Below are 22,668 nucleotides of genomic sequence, written 5' to 3'. Positions count from 1 at the left end.
ACGACAATGAAATTAAATTGGAAACCCAAACAAACAGATATAAAGAAAATCTCCAAATATTCCAAAATTTAGTAACATTTCTAAATAAACCATGGATCAAAGACAAAATCACGGAAAAAATTAGAAAATATTACAACTAAAATAATGAAAATGCTTTGTATCAATATTTGTAGAGTGCAGCTAAGGGAGTGCTTCCAGTGAAATTTTTAGCTTTAAATGTTTATATTTGAAAATAAGAAACAATTACAATAAAATATCTGAACTAGAACAGAAGACCAAAAAATCCAAAGTAAGTATTAAGAAGGAAATAATAAAGATAAGAGCAGAAATAGAAAACAGAAAAACAACAGAGAAAATCAATGAAACAGTAAAATTGACAACCTAGCTAGACTAAATAATAATAATAAAAAAGAAAGACAAGAAAAGAAGTGATTCAAATTACCAAGATCAGGAACAAAGAGGACACAACACTGCAGATCCTACAGATTACAAGAAAAATAGGGGAATATTTGTATAATGTTAAGCCAATAAGTTTGACAACTTAGATGTATGTAATTGACAAAAATAAAAAAATCAAATACTTATGAACAAATTCAGAAACGAATGTACAAAAACCTCTATGTGAAAACTATGAAACATGGCCAAAAGAAATCCAAAAAGACCCAATGAAATGGAGTGATAATACCATATTTATGCATTGGAAGACTCACTAGGGTGGAGATGTCAGTTCTCCTCAAATTCATCTACAAATTCAACACAATCCCAACCACAATCCCAGAGGCTTTTTGTAGAAATTGACAAGCTCATTTGAAACTTATATGGAAATGCAAAGACCTAGAAGTGCCAAGAAACTCTGATAAAGAACAAAGTTGGAGCCCTATCACTATGATTTCAAGACTTACTATAAAGCTTCAGAAATCAAGACAGTGTGACATTGGCCTAAAGACAGACAAATAGATCAATGGAACCAAATAAAGAGTCCTAAAATAGATATATATTTATAGTCCATTGATTTTTCATGAAGGTGTCTAAACGATTCAATAGGGAAAAAAATTTTTTTTTTAATGGGGCTAGAACCACTGGATATCTGTTAGGAAAAAAAACAAAACTTAAACTCCATTTACAACATATACAAAATACAGTAATTTTAGATAGATTTCAGACTCCATTGTAAAAATTAAAATTGTAAAGCTCCCAGAGGAAAGCATAAAAGCATGTCTTTGCAACCTGAGTTGGCAAAGATTTCTTAAGATGGGACAAAGCACTAATCATAAAGGAAAAAATGATAAATTAAACATCATGAAAATTTAAAACTTCTGCTCATCAGAAGTCCTTAGACATATTAAGATGCATTAAGTAAATAAACAAGGAAACCGCAGACTGGGAGAAAATATTTGCAGTACATATATCTGACAAAGGACTTGCATTCAGAATATATAAAGAACTACAACTCGATAAAAAACAAACAAATAACAAATAGGCAAAAGACGAATGGACTTCACAAAGGAAGATGTACAAAAAGCGCATGAAAAAGTACTCATCGTTAGTCATTAAAGAAACACAAATTAAAACCATAATGATATGACTATATTCTCACTCAAATAACAAAAATGAAGAAGACTGAAAATATCAAGGGTTAGCGAGGATGTGTTGCAGCCAGAACGCTCATGCGGTGAGAGTGTAAAATCGTACACATGCTTTGGAAGGTAGTTTGGCAGTTTCCTAGACAGTTAAACATAAATCTACCCTAAGATCCGATTCCACGCTGACATGTTCATCCAAGAAAAAGACACAGCGGCCTTATTCAAAATAGCCCCAAACTGGAAACAACCTAAATAGCCATCAACATTTGAATGAATAAATGAATTACTGTATATTCATACAATGAGATACTACTGAACAATAAAAAGAAACAAACCACTGGAAAATGCAACCATATGGATCCATCGGAAAAACACATGCTAAGGCAAAGAAGCCAGACGTTAGTGGTAGACGCTACTTTCACGAAGTTCTAGAACAGGCAGAGGACATCTATGCTAAAATGAAGAACTGTGCTGGGCCAGGGGCAGGTGGGTGGGGGTGGGGAAAACCGCCTGGGGAAAGGCATGGGGCATGAGGGTATTTTTTGAGGTGACAGACATGTTCTATATCTTGAGAGGGGTGCGGGTTACAAGAGAGTATAGACATGTCAAAGCTTAGCAAATGGTATACTTAGACTCTGCATTTCACTGGGTATAAATTATGGCTCATTTGAAAAAAATTAAAAGGGAAAAAACCAGTGAGACTCCAAAAGCCAGTCTGAAGCTTCCTATTTAAGGGCATCTACCATTTTGTTTGGGAACCTCCAAAATATCAGTTTCTCTAGTTTTTTTTCTCTTGGCACAATTTTCAAAATAACTCTTTTTTTCTTTTCTTTCTTTCTTTCTTTTTTTAATCCCTGGCCTAGGAGGCAAAAGCTTAGATGCCACCAAGCTGCATAAGATGGCTGGGGTCCCAGTAGGCTCTCACTTAATCTCAGTTTTCACTCTGCACCTCATCTCTCCTAGTGGTCCCAAGTGTCTGATTTGGTTTCTCTAGAAACTCTTACCACCTTTCTCTGGCTGGACGGGGCTAGGGCACCGGGGAGGCAGGGGAGGGTGTTAACTGCTCTTTACACAGACTTGTGATTTCATCCTCCTGTCTCCCTCCCACCACCCTGAACTTCTGAGATGCCTGGAGCCTCCTGCTCCCAAAGTTGTTCTTCTGGGTCCTCAAGCATCAGCCGTCAACCTCTACTCTGCAAGGTCAGGTTCTACACATCTAACCTCATTTCTTCTTTAAAAACTGTTGACCCATCTTGTGCTACTGTCATCCAATTCTTGTTCTCTTTGTCCCTGGAGATTTAGCCTTTTCTCCATTGCCAACATATCACTGTGATTGTAGGAGTCAGAAGGAAAAAAAAAAAGAGCATGTGATTAAAACACTATGTTTTTCCTGAAGCCGCTTCACCTTTCTAAGCCTCTGTTTTTTTATGTGTAAAACGGAAATAATGGTATCTTCCTCTCAAGGTTATTATGAGAATTTAATTATAGACCTGGGCACACTGCCTAACACCTAGCAGATACACAACAATATTGGTTTCTTGTCCTCCCTTTCCCAATAATTGCATCAGACACCGGCAGTGGGCTGGCTCCCTTCTTGCCCTCTGCAGACCTGCCTGCATCCCTGAGCACCTGCTAGGCGTTCACCGCAGAGGAGAGGAGTATACAGATTTGGAGCTCTGGCCTTTGTTCTCAGAGTGCCCTCAATTTGTGGAGCATACTGTCCTTACTTTTTAAGGGACCATTTCATTCTGTGATCTTCTCAGAGGACATTTGCAAATGCATGGGATCCAAATGAAAGAAGACAATGTTATCTGCTCACACAGAGTGCTTACTCTGTGCCAGTATACAGATGAGGAAACTGAGGCTCACGGAAGTTAACTAACTCATCCAATAAGTGGTGAAATCGGCATTCAAGCCTGACTTGCGTCTGTGCTCATAATCACTGTGTTAGACTGTAGAGTGGCCCAGGGCTCTTGGCTCAGCATTCAGATACAAAGAAATCTGTAATGGCCCAGCAGCCCACAGGACCCTGCAGTGGCCCAGGGTCCTTTGCAGCAATACACGACACACTGATATTCTTAGAAACACTGTGGAGAGGAGCAGGAGGACCCTTCATGGTGGGTGTCATTACCCTCAATTCACGGATGAGCAAACCGAGGCTCAGAAAAACTGAGTGGCTCATCCGATGTCACATAGCTGTGACAAACATTAAGCCTGTGGATGTTCTTGGCACAGCACCAGGAATAATATCGAGGTGCTTTAAAAACAGTAAAGTTTCTGGATTGAACTTTGCAAGGCCTGGAGCAGAGCAGAGCAGGGGGATCCAGGTACTGCCTTGCTCAGGCCAGTCCTGCAAACAGCCCGCAAGGCCTTACAGACAAGAAAACTGATGCCCAAGTCGCCATGTAACTTGTCAAAGGTCACCCATCCTATTAGAAATCTTCACATCCTATCCTACCCTTTGGAGCCTGGGGGTTGAAAAGGGAACTCCACTCTGCTTTAGGGAGCTTTTGAATTAAATTAACCCCTAATGCTGGAGAGTGCTTTAGAATCCTGCTATTCAAAATGTGGTCCCCAGACCAGCAGCTCCAGCACCTCCTGGGAGCCCGTTAGAAATACCGAGTCTCACGTGGAGGCTTGTGTGCACGTTAGCATTTGGAGTATATCCTTAGCGATCCCAAAGCACCTTCATGAAAGGGATCTCACCGAATCCTCCATTCCCCAGTCCTCTCAGGGAGGGACTCATCAGCCCTCATTTTACAGATGAGCACTTGCTCAGAGAGGTCGCATGGTGAGTCACTGGTGGAAAACAGCTCAGCTCTCCTGTTTCAGTCCACCTTGCCTCTGTGGTCTCGCCGCCACGCTTTCTTTACAGTGAATGACCCTCAGTTTCTGACCCTCGAGGCCTCAAGCCAAGCGGCAGACTCATATACACCAGGACAGTGCTGCAAAAGGCCTTCAATGAGAGACACTCTTTACAAGCTCCTCTGAGGCCTAAGTGGCAGCAGGTGGTAATTGAGCCTAGGATCCTGTGCAGATTCTCTAGGCCTCAGGAGGTTTTCCTGTGGATGCCCTTGCCTGGGAAGGGGCAGGCTCACAACCCACACTAGGACCTCTATGTAGGGGACTGGACCTTGGACCTCACGAAGCCAGCATGCTCTGGTCAATGGGCAGGGTTTGGAGCAAGCGGAGATGGGTTTGAAGCATGGCTCCTAGGCCCAACCATTTCCCTTTATCTTGCCCCTGGCCTCAATTTCTTGATCTGCAAAATGGGAAAAACAATATTTCCCTCCTTTCTTCCACAGATGCTTTGAAACTGAAGGGAAGACTCGAGGTGCTTTATAAACACAGTAAAGTACCAAACTGACTAGCCCCTCCCCTTCCTACTCTAGAAGGCCCGACTCCCCATCCCCTCGCTTCCTTCAGCTGCCTGGCCTGGGCCAGGACTCCCAGCTGGCCGCCGATCTCTGCACAGGCTAAAGGACACAGCCCTGCATTGCCGACTCTCTTCTCAGCCCAGACCTGAAGCTAGACCAGCATTAGAAATGAGAACTGGCAGAGCTGGGTGCTGGGCCCCTGCAGCCACCTCAGTGTACCGAGGACCCACGAGGCAACCCACAAAATATAGCTCATGTGGGTCTCACAGCTTTAATGGCACCCAGGAGGGACATGGGGTAGGGCCTTTTTGTTTGAGTATTATGAGGGTACCAGTTTGCCACCGGAGGGTTCTGGTCAGACACTTGAGGGAAAGAGGTTGAGCAATGAAACACAGGTTTCCTGTGTCATGGCATTCGACTCACTGGATCTCTAGAACAGGGGTCCCCGACTCCTGGGCCGCAGACTGGTGCCAGTCCATGGCCTTTTAGAAACTGACTACACAGTAGGAGGTGAGCGGCAGCCAAGCAAACTAGGTTTGATCTGTATTTGAGCCGCAACCCAGCACTAGCATCACGGCCTCAGCTCCACCTCAGGTCATTAGACATTGGATTCTCAGAGAAGCACTCATCCCTAATGCTAAAAAGGTTGGGGACCACTGCTCTAGAGCATACCAAACACCCCTCAGTGCTTCCACTTTGGTACCTTGTTTAATCCTCACAACAATCTGTTGAGGCACTAGGCATTGCTATTATTCCCATTTTGAAGATGAAAAACTGAGCCTCAGACAGACTAGGCCCCTTTCTTATCCAACGTTACATGCTAATAATAAGTAGGGATACAAGGAATCCATTTCAGGTTGACTGTCCACACTCTTGCCTTCTCTCAGACTCCTCACTGGCCAGCCCGGGGCTAGTGCCTGCCCGCAAGGCAGTGTGAGGTTTTCCCCTGCCCCTTGCTCCACCAGAGACCTTATGGCAACTCTGATACATACCCTTGGGGACAAGCACAGCCTGAGAGGCAGGGGCCACGGGCTGGCACACTCAGGTTCAGCAGCTGCTGCTCACATGTCCTCTCTCTGCTCAGCTCAGGGTTGGTGTGCAGGTCACTGCAGTTCACGAAGACCTGGCCGGCTGGGCAGGCAGCAGCTGGAAGATAAGTGGGTGGATACTGGAAAGAGCCTGCACCCTCAGCAGGATGCTTGGAACACCTGGGCCTGGGGATGGGCTTCTGGGTGTCAGGGGTGGCCAGGGAGACCTAGGGACCCAGCATCTGGAAGATGCAGGGAAATATGGGGCTCTGATACTTTCTCATAGCCTGGCTATTCCTGAGATGCCCCAGATCTTGGTTTCCCAGATGCGCATCACAGGAAGAGGAAGGGATGTGTGCTGTCACACAACAGGGCAACCACCACAGTTACCAGTACCAATGACTGATTGTGTCTTCCCCACCAGGTGCACTGTTCCAGGTACTTTGCATGCATCTTCTTAGTTAATCCTGCCACAAGTCTGTGAGGCATTCTTATCCCTTATCTTCTCATATAATGGAGAGAAGCCACTTCAGCTTGTAAAAGGCGTGATAAAAGTAAGTGAGAGGAAGTGACTCAGAGGGGCCAGGAGAGGGGCCAAAAATTGGGTAGCCATATAGTTTGGCAGGGCAGCCAGAGAACTTTTAACAACAGGAAGTCAATTTCCTATTACTTATATTTCTGTGACTAAATGTTCTCTCTCTCCTTGAGCCTTCAGTCAAGTTGGTCATATACACTCATACCTGTGTGAGTGATCTTTTTTTTAGGAAAATCAACAAAAAGGAGCTAAATTTTATGGACCATCTGGGATGGAGCAGAGAAAAAGGAATAGCCACTAGAGATGAAATGAAAATCCATCCCAGAGGCAGAAATCCGAAGCCAGAAGCGATAAAAGGAAAACACTTTCAGGAATATGCATTAAACATGGGGAGAATGTGGGAATCTAGGTTATGTGGAAAAGAGTTAATGAAGGCTTAGAGGAGAGAAGTGAGTTACCCAGAACTGCGCAACTAATGAGTCCCGGGCAGGATCTGAACCCAGGGCTTCCTGATTCTGGAGGCCCTGCTCTTTGCCCCCTGTCATATGATTATCCTCCAATTCCCTCCAATCCCCAACTGTAGCAGCCTCCTCATTCAGGAGGCCCTCCCTGAAGGCTTCAGCTCTCTGCTCTATGACCTCCAAGCCTCACGGGCTGACCCACCACCATGCCAGCCCATCCCCCATCTCTATTGCCTGGGAGTCTCAAAGGCCCAGGCTGTCCTCCCCATCTGTGACCCCTACATCCAGCACTCTACTAGGCAGAGTCAGCCTCAGGAGACACGTGACAGCTCAGACCGAGGAAATTCAGGACCTAGAAGAGGTTAGGGGACTGCCCAGGCACACAGCTAATTGGCCCTGGGGGAGACAGAGTCTCAGTCTCTCCTTTGCAAGGAGTAGGAGGACAGCCACTATGACAGGACTCAGACTGGGACAAGATTTCTGGATGCTGCCTTCCAAGCTGGGGCCTCAGTGCAGGACAAGGTCTGAGCTGGGCTCTCTCCATCCTGATCTGTCTTTGAACTCCCCACCCTCCTCTCCACAACCCCATTACCATAGGGGACAGCCAAAAGAGACCCCCTCCCTTCCAGTCAGCCTTACCTGGGGCTCTGCTATCACAGCTCATGACTCCATCTTTGCAGTGGCTGGAGAGAGAATGAGAGAGACAGACAGACACTGGGGTCAGCCAACCCAGTCACTGCAGGAGCCTGAGACCCCAAGTCATTGCACTCAGGTCCCTGCAGGGTCAGACAGATATTCCCACTCCCTCCCTGTCCCTGGCTCTCTGTGCAGAGGAGGGTGGGTGTCACGTTATGAAAAGTTCTGCTCAGCGGCACTTTCTTCAGTCAGCAACTTCCATGTAAACATAGGACAATAACACTGCTATGCAGAGCTCACCAGTGGCCCAGAGATGGAATGTCACTGTCTCCTGGGGGATAGTCCACTCCTTGGAAGTGACAGGAGCACTGGTTCCTATAAAACCCAGGAACAGAGAAAAGTGAGTGGATTCAGGAGCTGGGGCAGGGACTGCCAAGGACAGGGGCCCACTCCTCAGCCATCCAGGTTCATGAAGACACAGAGAGAAGTAATGACACCTGCTGTGGCATGTGACGCATCTCCAGGGAGTGGTGAAGCCAGTCTGGCACCGGGGCAGAGGTCAGGGCTGGGTCCCAGATTCAAGGGCCATTTACTGAACTTGGACAAGGACAGCCCACTGGTCTCTACACTCCCAAAGCCAACCTCATGTGGACTATAAGAACAGGGTCATACTTCCTGAGCCCAGGTTGCGGCAGGGACAAGGCGCATATTCTTGTACTGGTCATTCGCGCCCAGCATCTGTTCTGCCTATGCCATACCGGTTCTTAAATATTTTGAGCATCAGGCTAGGCCCTCCAAATACATCATCTCATCTGTTCCTCACAGGGATCTTGCAAGGCAAAGATCCTTACACTGTCTTTTGGTTCCTCGCTGTAGGTCATCGGAGGGCAAACACTGTGTTTCCTCCCTCACCTCCCACGGCACCTGCCAGTCATGGCCAGGTGCAGGCCTTGGAGCAGAGAAATTGAGGGCTGGAAGGGAAGTCTGAACTCATCCAACCCCAGGCTTCTGGACCACCTCCTCCTTCTCCAGCCTCCCTCGCCCCCATATAACCTACAGAGGCTCCCCTTGTCTGTAACACTCAACATCCAGGGTTGGTGGCAGGATGTACATCTGGATCTCAAGGGAAGATTCTGTAGTCTGAAAAGGCCTCTGAGTGATTCCAATATACCCCCAAAAGGGATTTCTCTCCGGCCCCCAACACTCAGTCAAATATGACACCATTTTACAGATGGAGAAACAGGCTTGGAGGGGACCAAGGGCCTCGCCTGTCAGCCCCAGGATCCTGCGAGGTCACTACCTGGCACACTCTCCTCACCCTGTGCCTTCCAGCCACACTGAGAACATGTCCAGGCTCTGCTCCCTCTGCCTGGAGCACTCTTCCTTCACTTCCCCCGATCTCCTCATCGGAAAGGCCTTCCTTTCATGCTCACCTCCTGTGACATAACAGTAACCATCCCCGCCGAGGATTCCTATTCCCACTCCGCTTTATTTGGCTTTTTATTACCTCTAGACCCATAAAGTGTCATTTACGTGTTCATCATGTCTTACCACCTAGAGTGTGAGCTCCATGAGGGCAGGGTTCTGTTTCGTTTGCTGCTAAATTCCCACAGCCTAGAAATGTTCTATTTTGTGAGAAGGCCGGGCTGGAGAGGTCTGAAGAGCCAGGGCTGAGGAGAGAGGCCTGGGAGGGGGGTCCGGAGAAGGGAGACCACCCACCCACAAGGTCTGCCCTGCGACTGTGAGATGCAGTAGGTTCGTGAGAGGCCTAGTCAGGCATCCCAGTCTCAGACGCCCTGGAGACCCCTGGCACTCTTCCCACCTGATACAGAAGTCAAGTCAGCCTGCTCACCTGGGGACACAGAGGTCAGCCTGGGTGTCCAGATAGGTGTCCGGTGGGCAGGCACAGCCCTCTACACACTCATCACCCTCGCCGAGGTCACTACCACCGTCAACCCCACAGACCTCAGGGCCGGCCAGGTCCTGGCAGGTTTGTCCACATGGGGCCACGCAGGGGCTATATTCCTTGGTGGCCTCACAGGACAGCGCTGTGGTGGGAAATGGGACTGTGCTTTGTTTTCCTCATCCCCACAACTGTATGGGGTGGGGTCACCATCCTGATGAGGAGAGCCGAGAACCAGAGAAGTTAAGACATTTGCTCAAGGTCGCACAGCAGGTCAAGGTCTGAGTTGGGATTTGAGTGCCGCCTGACTCCACAGCCCCACTGCTTCCCACTACTCCACAATGGCGGAGCAGCAGGGCTGGGCCCCGCCCCCCAGGTTCAGCCTGGACCCTGCCTTGGTGTCTGTTTTTCTCTGCAGGGCATTCCTCTTAGGTAGTGATAGCGACAGGGAGGGAGGGTGGAGGTCACCACGCTGTGACAGCCCCGCACCCATCCTGTCACTCCATCACAGATACGCACACTTCTACCCCCGCTCTCTTCCACGGCTGCAACGCACGTGGGCTGAGAAGGTCAACCGCGCCTGCTCCAGCAGCCTCTCGCGGCCCTTCGTCCAGTCTGCCCTCTCCTTATCAGGCCATTGCCCCACTCCCCTGGGGTCTCCCAAACCCCGCCAGAGCCAGTAGATCCACTGAGACTGTCAAGCTCAGTTGTTCTCATTCAGGCTGTTCATCAAAGCCACCTGGGGAGCTTTTAAAAAGGCCGAGGCCCAGCCCCCACTGCCAGAGATGTTTTCATCGATGCTGGAGGCGGCCCAGGTACGTGCGTTTTTAAAAGTTCCCATGGTGAGTCTAATGTGCAGCCACGGTGAAGAACCACTGGTTCCATCCAATCGCTGATGGAGAAATTCTGGCTCAGAGAGGGGCAGGGCCTTGCCAGGGGCCAACAGTGATTACCTACAGGGCTGGAATAGGACTCGGCCCTCCTGACTCCGGTACCGTGACTGTCATTTACTCAACGGACATTTTCTTACTGAGAGTGGGGCCCTGTGCTGGGGCTGGGGGCACAGAGACAACTAAGACATGGGGGAGGTGTGTGGCCCAGGGGGGAGGTGTGGTGGGGGGGGCCAACTCATGCCATTGAGACACACGCGCACCTGAGGGCCGCAGAGCCAGCGGTCTTTAGAAAGCTCACTCCAGCACTGACTAGAGTGGTGGCAACGGCAGTGGTGAGAAGCGGTGAATTTGGGGTTGGCAGGACTGACAGGACTTAGAGATGGGCTGGAGGTGAGGGCAAGTCAGAAGTGGTCATGTGTCACAGGCCTGGGTGACCAGGGGGACAGGGTCCCTTGGCAGAGATGGAGAGCACAGAAGGAGAAGCAGTTTGGGGGGGCAGGGGGTGGTTGGCTGGAGGAGAATGTGGGGTGTCCCAGGAGAGAGGTGTGGGGGAGGGGGGTGGGGGCAGATGGACGCTCAGGTCTGGAGCTCGGCCTCCTCCAGCCACTCCCGCATGGGCTCAGAGGCACGGGGCGCTCACCACAGGCTGGCAGCTGGGCCCGGAAGTCGACGGGGAGCCCGTGGCGCCGGCACAGGTGGGCGTAGTGGGCCAGTGCGGCACACAGGCAGGGCTGCCCGCAGCGGCAGGTGTCCCGGCGGCACTGCTCGAAGTAGGGCACGGGGCTCAGGTAGATGGAGCAGGGAGCGAACAGCTCCCCTGTAAGCACGCTGCAGGACTGCACCGCATAGGAGGCTGGAGACAGGAAGGACAGGGGTGGGGGGCCAGGGCTCTGGTTTGCCTGGGACCCCAGGCCTAGCCCCTGCCTCCCTCCCCACAGCTCAGGGGACTGTGTAATGGCAATGTGGGCGGGAGTGTGTGTGTGTGTGTGCGTGTGCGTATGCGTATGCACACCCTAGTGTATATCTGGTTAGGAATGTATGGGTATGGTTTACTGAGTTTGGATGTAAGTATGTGCCCGGCCATGTGCATGAGTGTAAATAATTGAAAAGGAGTGTGTGTACATGTGTATGCACGTGTGTATGTGCACTCATGCAATGCATTCCACCTGTGTCGGGCATGAATCCATAGGCTGGAAGGAGACACAAGAGTGAACAGGACAGACAAAAATCTCTGCTTTCATGGAGCTTATGTTCTGGTTGGAGGAGGCCGTCCCAAAACAATTTATATAGAAAAGTTGAAGGTGAATACTCTAAGGAGAAAGAGAAAGCGAGAAAGGAGGTAGGCATTGCAAGGTGGGGCAGGAAGGGAGGTTGCAATTTTGGATCAGGTGGTCAGAAAGGCCTCAGTGGAAAGACGATGTTTGAGCAAAAACTTGGAAGAGATGAGGAAGTGAGGCAAGTGTTTAGTGAGGGAGGAGCACCCAGGCGGGGGAACAGCAGGTCCAAAGGCCCAGAGGAGAAGGACTGGGCTGTGTGGGGAGAGCAGCAGGAGGCTGGTGGGGCTGGAGCGGAGTGAGGGGTGAGGGGAGGAGGCGGGGAGATGGGGCGGGCGGAGGATGTAAGGCCGGGTGAGGAGGCTGTGAGGACTTGGGGTTTCACTCTGAGATTGGGGAGCCAGCGCAAATGTGTGTGTGCCTGAAAGCAGTAGAACACGAAGCTTCCTGTCTGCCTAACCTTCACCAGAAGGGAGCTCCTATGCCTCCCTGAAACTCCTCCTTTTCTTTGGACTCCTACCCAATGTGACCAGCACCCTTATGCCCAGAGTTCCCATCACCTCCCTCTCAAATCACTCCCACTCCACCCCGCTCCCCTTCTCCCCCTCCCCTCCACCTCACCGGCTTGCAGGTGCACATCACAGGGGTCCAGTGGGGAGCCAGGGGCCGATGGGGAGCAAGCAGACAGTGTTTTCCAAGAATTGCCGAAGAGTTGTGGGGTGCTCTCAGGCACACCCACCGGGGACCTGCAGCCATGACATAACCACATTCATGTACTTGCCTACGTGGACCCAGGTGAACATCAGCATGCACCCAGGTAAGCACCCGCCTGCTCATGTATATGTGCACACACGCACACACGCACACACACACAGACCAAGCGTGAGCACACATACTCAGAGACATATGTGTACCACCCAAACATTTAATGCTATAGACCCACATACACTACTTGCGCACACCTTCAACACACATACATGCATAGAGCAGAGATATGTGCCAAACATGCAAACAGCCAAGGGGGTCTACATAGCCACATTCAAATGCATACAGTTGTGGCTGTGCACACGCATACACGCACACATATGTCACAGCACATTTAACAGTCTCCAATGGGACTCGAAATGGGCTTGGGGCCACACATTGCCCCAGCTTCACCACTCACCCCCAGCTTTTCATATCAAAGAGAAGGAAAGAGGAACACCATGAATCGAACTTCACTGGTGACTACCTCCTCCCTTCCCCTAAAATCTCCTTTGCTCTCCCTTTCTCTCTGGGCAGGAGATTGTCACACAGTGGCCATAAAGAGAGGAAGGGAGAGAAGCATGCTTTCTAAGCATCAGCAGTCTCCAAGAATCACCACACTGGGTGTAGATGGTAAAACGGAGAGAGGTCACAGCTTCCACAGGGGGAAGGCTCTGGCTGGCACCCACCTCACCCACATCACTGCTGCAGGGCATGGGGAGCACTCAGGTCACACAGAGTGACAGAGTTCTCATTCAAGAGGGTGGCAAGCAGCCCACATGACAATTCAAGGTCTGCCCCACCCTTTTGGCCAGCTGCCCTGACATGAGCCCCACCAGAGACAGAGAAGAATGCTACATTTTTAAATTCATGTGTATTGAAAAGCTCTCAGCTTTTTCTTGTTCTTATTTTTCTGAGCAAATTTGAACTCTCACTTCCGGCTGAAGAAAGCCTCCCATGTTTCTTTCTGCACTGCCTAATGCATATAACTTGAAGGACTGAATAGGACCTCCAGCTTTCAAGATCAACCCTTTGTTCTAATTTCTGGAAGGTCTGACTCCTGTCCCCTCTCAAGTCTTTCTCTCAACTCTCAGTCAGTCCGTGGGAAACATCCCCCTCCTGAACACTGGGAGGCTCACAGGGTGCGAACCTTGAGCAACCAGGCATGAAAGGTGGATGTGTTAGATTGTCCTGCTGGGATAGAAAGCAGAAGTTTTTACATCATTGGCTCACTAGGGCCTTACACTCATCTAAAGGTGTCATTCACAGTCATTTAAAGCAAACAACAAGAGCCCACTAAAACATGGCCTCGGGCCCACCAATTTTAAGACTTCACTGTAAAACAACATTTCTCAGGGTATGGTCCATAGACCTCACATACTAGAATCACAGTAGTGTTTATCAAAAATGAGATTCTTGGGCCCTAATCAGATTCTCGAGGAAGGAGACCTAGGAATCAGCATTTTAACAAGCTCTGCAGGTGAGTCTTTTCCACAAAGACTGTGAACTACTGCCTTGAGGAAACATACTTAAATTTAAATGTAGAGAAATTAACAAGCAAGAGTGATCCCCCTCCTGTTCCAGGGCAGGGGCACGTACAGGAAGTCGTCCTGCGTGTTGCCGTTGAAGGTGCCACAGAGGCCCACGGTATCCTCCACCCATCTCTGGTCCACCTGCAGGTAGAGCCGAAGGCCTTCGCGGTCGTAGAGCACCCGCACACCCACGTTGGTCCTCACCCGCAGGAACACGGAGGACAGCCTCCGGATCTCAAAGGCATCTGGGCACAGAACCGGAATGGGGATGTAGGAGGTTCAGCCAATATGCGCCCGCCCACCCCACCACCTGCGTGCCCCACCCCCGCACCCCGCAACCTCCATACCTAGCCCAGAGTGAAGCCCTGCCAAGTAGTTAGCTGGGGAACTTTGAGAAAATCCTGTTCAGTGAGAAAATCAGGACCCAGGGATAACCTACCAGGCTGCCTTGGCTGAGAAATTTAGCATCAAGCGCCAATGAAAGCTCTGCCTCCCTATGGAACTGGCTATGTTTCCTTCACTCGCAAAGGATTATTCTGTAACTACCCATTCTTTTCACAGTGGCCACTGGGAAGCTCACAATACTATTTTAGATTTAATTGTAGCAATTTTAAATTTTAGATACAATTGTAGCGACTTTTAGACCCTTTGTGGCTTGTACCTCTTTGGCCTTTTTACACCCCCCACCCCTTGTATCCCCATTCCTCTCACTCTTAAGCCCCTATTTGTTTTATTTTTATTTCGAATATTCTCTGGTAGTATTTTATTTTTTATTAGTTTTGCCCTTTTTGTTAGATGTGCTTCCTACGGGCTACCATAAATCCCTTGTGGAATCAGGCAGGATAATAAGTAATTAACAGATGAATGGTGAGAGTAGGGATGGAAAACGGTTCCATTCGTATCCTAATGGTAGGAGAAGCCATCATACTGCTATGAAGCCTACTGTCCTGTTGGTGTGGGGACAAAGAGCATTTACAAGTCCAGAGTCCATGTTTCTGAGACCAAGTACTGGCCTGGTTCACTCAGTACTGGAATGTAAGCTCTTGCCGTGTGGCAGAGCCTTTGGCCAGAGGGGCTTGGAAGAAGAAGTGTGGATAGCCAACTTCTAGCCAGCTCTCGTCCACCAAAGCCATACCGTCCGTGTAGGGTGGGGTGACCCTGTACTGGTCAAACAGAAGGACATCCCCCGCTTGGGTCAGGGTCACCTGCCTCCGAGGGTCCTGATGTAGGATCACTGACACTGACTGGACACAGACTCCGTCCTGGTTCTGGAGAGGGAAGGCCAAGGGAGGAGAGTCAGTCTGTCTGTCCCGCCGGTCCCAACAGAGCCCTCCAGGAGCAAGGATTCAAGTGCAGTTTGAGGCCAGGGGTAGTCTCCTCATAATGACAGAGCCCCAAAGGACATTACGGGCTCATCTGAGGAATGGGAAGACAGAGGCTCAGACTGGAGAAGGTTAGTGGCAGAACTGGGATAATAAAAGTAAATATAATAGTCAACTCTCAGGCTGTTCGTGACACAGAGCAGAGATGGACCTTGGATGGCCCAGAGGCTAGCCTCAGAAACACTGGCCTCCCCACGTAACTGCAAGCCAGGACTTTAATTTCATCCCTTTATGGTCGTTTATATAGCTTTTCCCATGTGTCACATCCTGCAGAGTGTCGAGCTCCGCTCACAGGCAGGCAAGAAATAAGCTAATATTCTCTGCACCTCAGGCTCTTATTGCTGAAATGGGTAGTCCACACTGAGCCCATTCGTACCTTCCATCCACAGGAAGACATCCACACAATCATACAGCGATGAACATGGCAGACATAGTCCCTGCCCCCGTGGAGAGTACATATTCATGTGGGACATAGACATTAAATAAGGAATTACAAAGTTGGTTAATTATTATTCTAATCAGCACTGCAAACATGTTTGGAGTGCTAGGACTTAATCTGCAGAGGTAGGAAAGGGCATCCTAAGGAAAGATAATAATAAAGTAAAATGTAACAATAATAGAACTTTTAATACCGCAATTTACAATAATAACAGCTAACTTTAATGTAGATTTCTGATGTTCAGGCACTGTTCTAATCTTTTATATACATTTATTCACTTTATCCTCATAGCGATCCTACTCAGTAAGTACTACTAACAACCTCATTTTGCAGATCAGAAAACTGAGGAGCAGGAAAAAAGTGATATTTGAGCTGAGATCTGAAGGGTGCATCAGCTAGCTGGGCAAAGAAAGGGGAAGACGGAGACATCCAGGCAGAGGGAACAGCCTGGACAAAATTCCCTGGCATGGCAAGGCATTCAAGGCCTCCGAGAATATAAGAGAAGCCCAGAGAGGCTCAGCCCACTGGACAAAATGGTGTAAGGTAAGGTTCAAGAGGTAGGCAGGGGCCAGCTTGGGCATTGCTGACACAGCGCAGGGGTTACCTCCTCTAGGAAGCCTTTCCTGCTCTACTCCCTCCTGCCATCCACGGAGATCTATCCTGTATTATCCACATGGTCACAGCTCCTATAGAAGAGTGGGTTACGAGGTCACGTGTCTGCCTCACCCACCAAACTATAAGGCCCAGGAGGGCAGAGCCAGGTCTAATTAATCCTGATCTCTAAGAACCAACATAGCTCCTGGCACAAGTAGAATTTTTCACTCTATTATTATCTTTCCCTAAAATGCCCTTTCCGACCTCTGCAGATTAAGTCCTAGCACCCTAAACATGTTTGCAGTGCTGACTGTAGTAATAATGTTCAATATTTGCTGAGTGAATGAATGAATGAATGAATTCAGAGATGTCGAGGATACAATCCAAGGAAGCAGAGAAGATTAAGTTGGATTACAGCCACATTAGAAATGTTTTTAAAACATCGAGGTGCAGGGAATGGCAGTGACTCTCAGATGTTCTAGAGCTGGATGGAACACAGTCTCCTCACTCCTGGCTCTGCCCAGGAAGAACAGACAGCAGAGTGAGTGGGCTGTGGAGAGACCTGAGGCCCTGCTCTAAATCCTCCAGTTTATCTGAAAGGCACAGGAAAGGAGTGGCTGGCTGGATTAGGCCTATGGTCCCTAGCCCTTACCAGGCCACAGGGGGCATTCTGCAATGTCACTGTGAAGGTGCCTGAGGAGCGGCTCTTGGCCAAGATGTACTGACACGTGGCAGGGAAGGTGTACCGGCGGCCGTCAAAGGTGGTGAAGTGGATGTCACCAGTCACTGAACACTCAGCTGAGGGGCAGAGAAAAGTGGCTGACCCATGGGACCCATGGAACTGCCTCTGTCCTGCAGGCCCCAAGCGGGAGGAGGGGACAGTGCCCTGTCCTCATGAGTCAGGGCAGTGTTTGGAGCCCTGGCCTTCCCTTTGAAAGCCCTGGTCACTGGGGAAATACAGCCCCATCCCGAGCATCTTCCTCTGACAGCAGACCAGGTCTTGAGCCTGGAGACCAATTTTGGTCCAAGCCCCTTGAGCTCAGGAATGTCCTTAGATAAACAGAACCTTATGAAAAACTGCCCCTGATGGGGGTGGAACAATCACTTAATCAGGCAAATCGGCTCTGAAGAAACAAAGGGAGGCAGACAAAGCTGAAGGAACTGAGTGTCCACCCCACTTGCATCTCTCCACCCCACCAGCAGGCCTGGATCCCGGAGTTTCCCTGCCCCAAAAGCTGTGACTAAAGAAAGGGGTAGAGTCCAAGGTGGGGTCAGACATACCTGGGCAGACAGATGTACTGCACACCCACTTGCCAGCTGTGCATGTGCTGAAACAAAGACCAAGGAGGCAGGGGCTCACCCTCCCAGAACTGGGATAGAGGCCGGAGAATGACATGGTGCACAGAGCTCCTGCCCCCAGCCCTCCGTCTTCCCATCTCTCAAATGGGTGGCGGAGATTCCGTCCACGGATTAGATCAAGTGAGGTTTCCCGTGACTCGGAGATGCCGAGTGAGCGCCGCCATGCCATCGGGGCTCCCAGAGCTCAGATGGGCCAGTCACTGCCTCCCCCCCCCCCAAAAGTGGACACGGACCAGGTATTGCAGTCTTCTTTCACCGCAGAGCCAGTTGGGTACAGGGTCCCGTGGAACTCACAGGGACACTCAGCTGGTGCCACACAACCTCCGTCCTCGAAGATTAGCCCTAGGGCGACAGCGAAGGCCCACTTAACTCACCTCCGCTTTTGTTCATAAACCTTTCATGGCTCTCCAGGGCCTGTGGTGACGATCCCCGCATCCGAGCTCTTTCACCACTGAGCCCACTCGCAAACTTTCTTCTACATAAATCCTTGGCTCAGGCCAGATTTGAATTTCCTCTGAAGAAATAATCCCACCTCCGGAACTTTGTTCAGAAGCCCACCTAGCCCAAACAACCTGCATATAGACCAGGTTCTCCTTACCACTTCTCAAAAGCCCGTCACTGTATCTAGAACCAGCTTAGGTACCACCTCCTCCAGGAAGCCTTCCCTGACATCTCCCCCCCCCACCCCGCCCCAATGAATTGCTACCTTTCTTCTTGTCTGAATCCCTGAGCTGGTCCTTGCCACATTGTGCCTTAGACTGGAATCATGGGTAAAGGTCTTATCACTGCAACCAGATTCTGATCCCTAAGTCAATGACAAATCTTTATATATTTTTTATCTCAACCCCCTGCCTAGCCGAGTGACCACACTATAGACGTGCTGCAAATTTATACACTGCAAAAAACAGTATGTGGATGAATGTCAAAACAAATGCACTGTGCTAAATAAATAAATGAATGAATGACTTGTCCTCGTCTACACCTTAAAAAGTCCAGCCCCAATGAAATGAAATACCTTGATGAACTTCTCAAGAGCCACAGTTCCATCCCCACCCTCACCTCCCTTAAACCATTCATTCATTTATTCACTTATTAGTTGTTTGCTCCTTCCTTCATTCATTCCACAGACAGGCATCCTCTGAGCCCTTACTTCATGCTCATCCATGACAGACCAGGAAGATGCTGACAGGCATCCACTCCACCCCCAGCATACCATCAGGGCAGTAGCAGCCGTCCACACAGGCAATCTCACTGTCCACACAGGATGCCCGGGGCTGGCAGGAGGCAGGGCAGCAGGCAATGCACTCGTTGTAGGTAAAGCCTTTCTCCTTGCAGTGAATGGCTTGGGAGGAAGGGAGCAATAGGGCCTGTCAGCTCCTTACTGGCCCCAACCCTGCCAAGACTGACCCAGCCCCTACCCAAGGCCCTGCAGCGGGAATGGGAGGGCTTGATTTTCCTGATCCCTTAGTCCCAGTAGGAGCACTGGGTAACCAGGGAATTGGAAAGAGCCTGGGAGGCTCTGAGCACCAACCTCATCTCACTCTGTGGCGCTAGGCCAGTCCCTTCTGCTCTGAGCCTCAGTTTCCTCATCCGTCACATGAGGACGGGACCCCAGGGCTTAAAACTTTGGTGACTGTGGTTCTGAGCAGGACAGGAAGTTGAGCTGAGGCATGACAATGCCACCCACAACCCCAGGACAGAACTTGTCCAAACCCCTCCCTACACCACCAGTCTACACCTACTGCATTGCCGGAGCTGGGTCCTCCAGCCCTGCAGAGGCTGTCCTGCCTGGGCACATGCCCGGGCATACTCAGCCAGTGCCCGGCACCAGGTGGCTTCATCACCCACTGATCTGTGCAAGGAAACCAAGTGTCACACTGGAGCAAAGCCCAGTCTGCCACCAGCCCTCCAACACCTCAGAGACTGCCAGGGCTCAGGGCACCCTTCTCTCTGCACAGCTAAGAAAGGGAGCCAGGAAGGGCATCTAGGTGTACAGAACCCTAGACTAGAGGCAGGCTACCGGGGCTCTATTCCAGGCATTGTCACTGACTTGCGTGGCCCTGAGGGTGTCAGGCTCCATTTCTGGGCCTCTGTGAATGGGGAAGTTCTGTCTCACTTATACAGTTAAGAATGTCAGAGCTTTGAGAAGCATATCTGTCAGTGCCTGGGATTATCAGGCTGAGTGGCCCTTGTGCTGAGCTCTACTCCAAAACTGGAAGAGGTCTCCCCGCCACCCAATACCGCCCCTGATGCTGGCTGCCCACTTACTGGCAGAGATCGCTGGTACAGCTGGCCATGAAGGACAGAGGGCTGACGTAGGCATGGCAGGCATCAAAGGGAGGCCTCAGCAGTGCCTCACACCGGTCATACACGCCCTGGAGCAAGGGCCAGGAGCTGGAGCTGGGGCCAGCAGGGCCACGCACAGCCCTCTGACTTCACCAGCTGCACATGGAACCTCAGCTTGGGCCCAAGGGAGAGAAAGAGGAGGGTGGAGAGGCGAGGAAAGGGGTCATGGGCACCGACAACCCTGGGCCCCTGAAGCCAGATACTTTCCAAGAAGTAGACAGGAAGCCAACCTCAGCCAGGCACTAGGGTGGGAGGTAAGATGTCCCCAGGGTCCAGACCTGCATGGTTCCCAGACTCTGCTGCAGGCACGGTGGGCGAGGCAGGGAGAAGGATGTGGGCCCTGCAGGTTGGTTGGGGGCCAGCTCCTGCCAGCTGTGCACAAACTCAGCCACATCATCTGTCAGCTTCCCTGTAGAGGAGAACTAGCATGATCACAGGTGGGGTGCAGGGGCAGGAGGTGCAGAGGGCTCGCAGGGAAAGCAGGTGGAGCCAAACAGATGCCAAGATGAGGGGGAGGAGTTGAAAAGTCCCAATCTGCATTTCTCAGTGGAGCCACTCTCTTGAAAAAGCTATTTGGCAATAATAGTCAAGAATCGGTTGTGGGTCCCTACTACCCTAAACAGGGGAGGCAACATTGATCAAAAGAGAACAGTATGTGGGCCCGGGCAAGGAGCCTCAGTTTCCCCAAAGGTGAAATAGGACAAACAATCCCCCTATGTGATGATCGCAAGGACTACATGAGATGATGCACGCCACGCGTTTGGTATGATGTGGGCGCTCAGAGGCGTCACTTCCCTTCTTCCGGCCACAGTCGCCGTGATTTGACCCTGCATCCTTCACGCTTGCTCTTACCACTCTTCCGTAGGGATCCTTGGCTCCAGCTGTGCCCTTTCTCTTCCTGGATTTCTGATCCTCTGCTCCCTGCCCTTCTCCCCCTACACACCTTGCAGGGTCAATCCCACCCAGCAAAGTACCCAGTAGATCCTCACACAACTCTAGTAGGAATTCTCATTATAACAATCTTACAGATGAGAAAACGGAGGTTGAGTGGTTAAGGACATGCCTGAGGCCACACATTTGGTGGGAAGGGGTCCCTCGCCTCACTTTGGGTCTTTAGTACCATGATACTAGATTTCTTCCCCAAGGCCTCTCCCACGCCTCCCAGCCTAACTTGGCCCCCACCAAAACCCATTTGGAAGCCACCTGCCCAGCACCTCACCATAATTGGTCACCAGGTCGTCTTGGGGGTCGGCATTGTTGTTCCCACAAAGCCCGTGGGTCCGGCCCAGAAACTCCGGGCTCATCTTGATGTAGACAGCAGAGGTGCCATCCCATGCCAGTGTAAACGCTGACTGATGCCGCACAAGGACGTAGCCAGCAAGCCGCTGCAGACGCACACTCCCCATCGCATGCGGCAACTGGACCCTGCAGGGCACGGCCTATAGCTTCAGGGCGTCTGGGCCACCTTCAGTAGTCCAGTCCCTTCACCAAAGGGTCCACCATCCACACAGCACCTGCCTCGCCCACATAGCCACTGGTACCGTGACATCTAAGGCCCCACTTTCCCTCCCCAACTTTCTGGGGACCTGGAAGTCCACCATTAGAGAGAGATTCTTTTGTCTTCAGAGTTTTAAAATTGCTTTTTAAAATTGCAAGTTTCCTGGCAGGAATAAATCTTAGAATGACTGAATTCGTCAGCTCTTTTCTCCTAGACAGAAAAGATGGTATAAGCAGGTGTCTACTTTGTTTGTTTATTTGTTTTGATGGAGAGCAAGAAAAAAGTGGGAGAAGAAAAAGCCAAGAGAGGAGGAAAACTGAGAGTGAAAGAAAAAACACAGGGCTATAGCAATCTTGACCATTTTCTCAGTTTTATTGGTGCAGGGTCTCCTAGCCAATCTGGGATTTGGCAACCTTCAATCCACCTGAAAATCAGGAAAGGAAAACAAAACTGGTAGCATATACTGGCCCTTTATTCACTGGAGAAACCCTTGGGCCTTCACTTTTACACTCAGCCCCAGAAAGCTTTGTTACCCAGTTTCCAGATCTGAAGTAGGAAACCAGAAAGGAGAGAAGGGTCATTGTAGGAAGACCTCCATCCTTCTTTAAGCAACATACAGTGACAGCAGACAGCAAGGGAAGGAAAGGACGATATAAAAGAGAGGAAAGAAAGCTTTCATCAAGAACTACAGTCCATTTATTGTGGGAACAAAGAGCCCTCATTCCTTGTGTGGTCCCCAGACATCCCTGATGACTCAGATAAGTTACATTCGCAATGACCCCATGTCATCAGAAAAGAGTGAAAGTGTGCTCAGTTTCTGCTCTGAGGAGGCTCAAATTGTGTATGATCCATGCAGGCAGATTTTCTTCAAATTATGGGGGAAAAAAAAAAATAGGTGTGCTTTGGTGGTATACTTTCAGCTATTTGGAAAACTGCCATTTGCCTGAAAACCCATTGTCTGGAAACCCACAAGGCCCAAGAGTTCCAGAAAACCACAAGGGACTCATCTTTTTGCAAAACCCAGATGACTGGAAACCCAGCTGGCCTGCCAGCATGTTCCTGCCCTAATGGTGGAAATTTTGCT

At 50.1% G+C, this 22,668-nt stretch overlaps 1 protein-coding gene across 1 annotated transcript in view; it reads right to left on the bottom strand.

The window, feature by feature from the left end:
• OTOG (otogelin) overlaps positions 1-22,668 on the bottom strand; it is a 72,163-nt gene that overhangs the window by 42,924 nt on the left and 6,571 nt on the right. The window contains exons 8-23 of the mRNA XM_036220996.1: positions 21,306-21,511; positions 20,365-20,495; positions 20,009-20,115; positions 19,483-19,592; positions 18,954-19,082; positions 17,974-18,082; positions 17,663-17,709; positions 17,034-17,179; positions 15,102-15,234; positions 14,034-14,211; positions 12,312-12,436; positions 11,057-11,269; positions 9,473-9,668; positions 7,921-7,995; positions 7,624-7,667; positions 5,953-6,106 (exon numbers count right to left, since the gene is read on the bottom strand). Of these exons, the coding sequence (XP_036076889.1) occupies positions 5,953-6,106; positions 7,624-7,667; positions 7,921-7,995; positions 9,473-9,668; positions 11,057-11,269; positions 12,312-12,436; positions 14,034-14,211; positions 15,102-15,234; positions 17,034-17,179; positions 17,663-17,709; positions 17,974-18,082; positions 18,954-19,082; positions 19,483-19,592; positions 20,009-20,115; positions 20,365-20,495; positions 21,306-21,511 (2,103 nt within the window). The remainder of the gene's footprint in view (positions 1-5,952; positions 6,107-7,623; positions 7,668-7,920; positions 7,996-9,472; positions 9,669-11,056; positions 11,270-12,311; positions 12,437-14,033; positions 14,212-15,101; positions 15,235-17,033; positions 17,180-17,662; positions 17,710-17,973; positions 18,083-18,953; positions 19,083-19,482; positions 19,593-20,008; positions 20,116-20,364; positions 20,496-21,305; positions 21,512-22,668) is intronic.

The sequence above is a fragment of the Rousettus aegyptiacus genome, unplaced genomic scaffold (assembly GCF_014176215.1).
Source record: "Rousettus aegyptiacus isolate mRouAeg1 unplaced genomic scaffold, mRouAeg1.p scaffold_m13_p_5, whole genome shotgun sequence".
Taxonomy (NCBI): Eukaryota; Metazoa; Chordata; class Mammalia; order Chiroptera; family Pteropodidae; genus Rousettus; species Rousettus aegyptiacus.
This window is presented reverse-complemented; position numbering and strand designations above follow the sequence as displayed.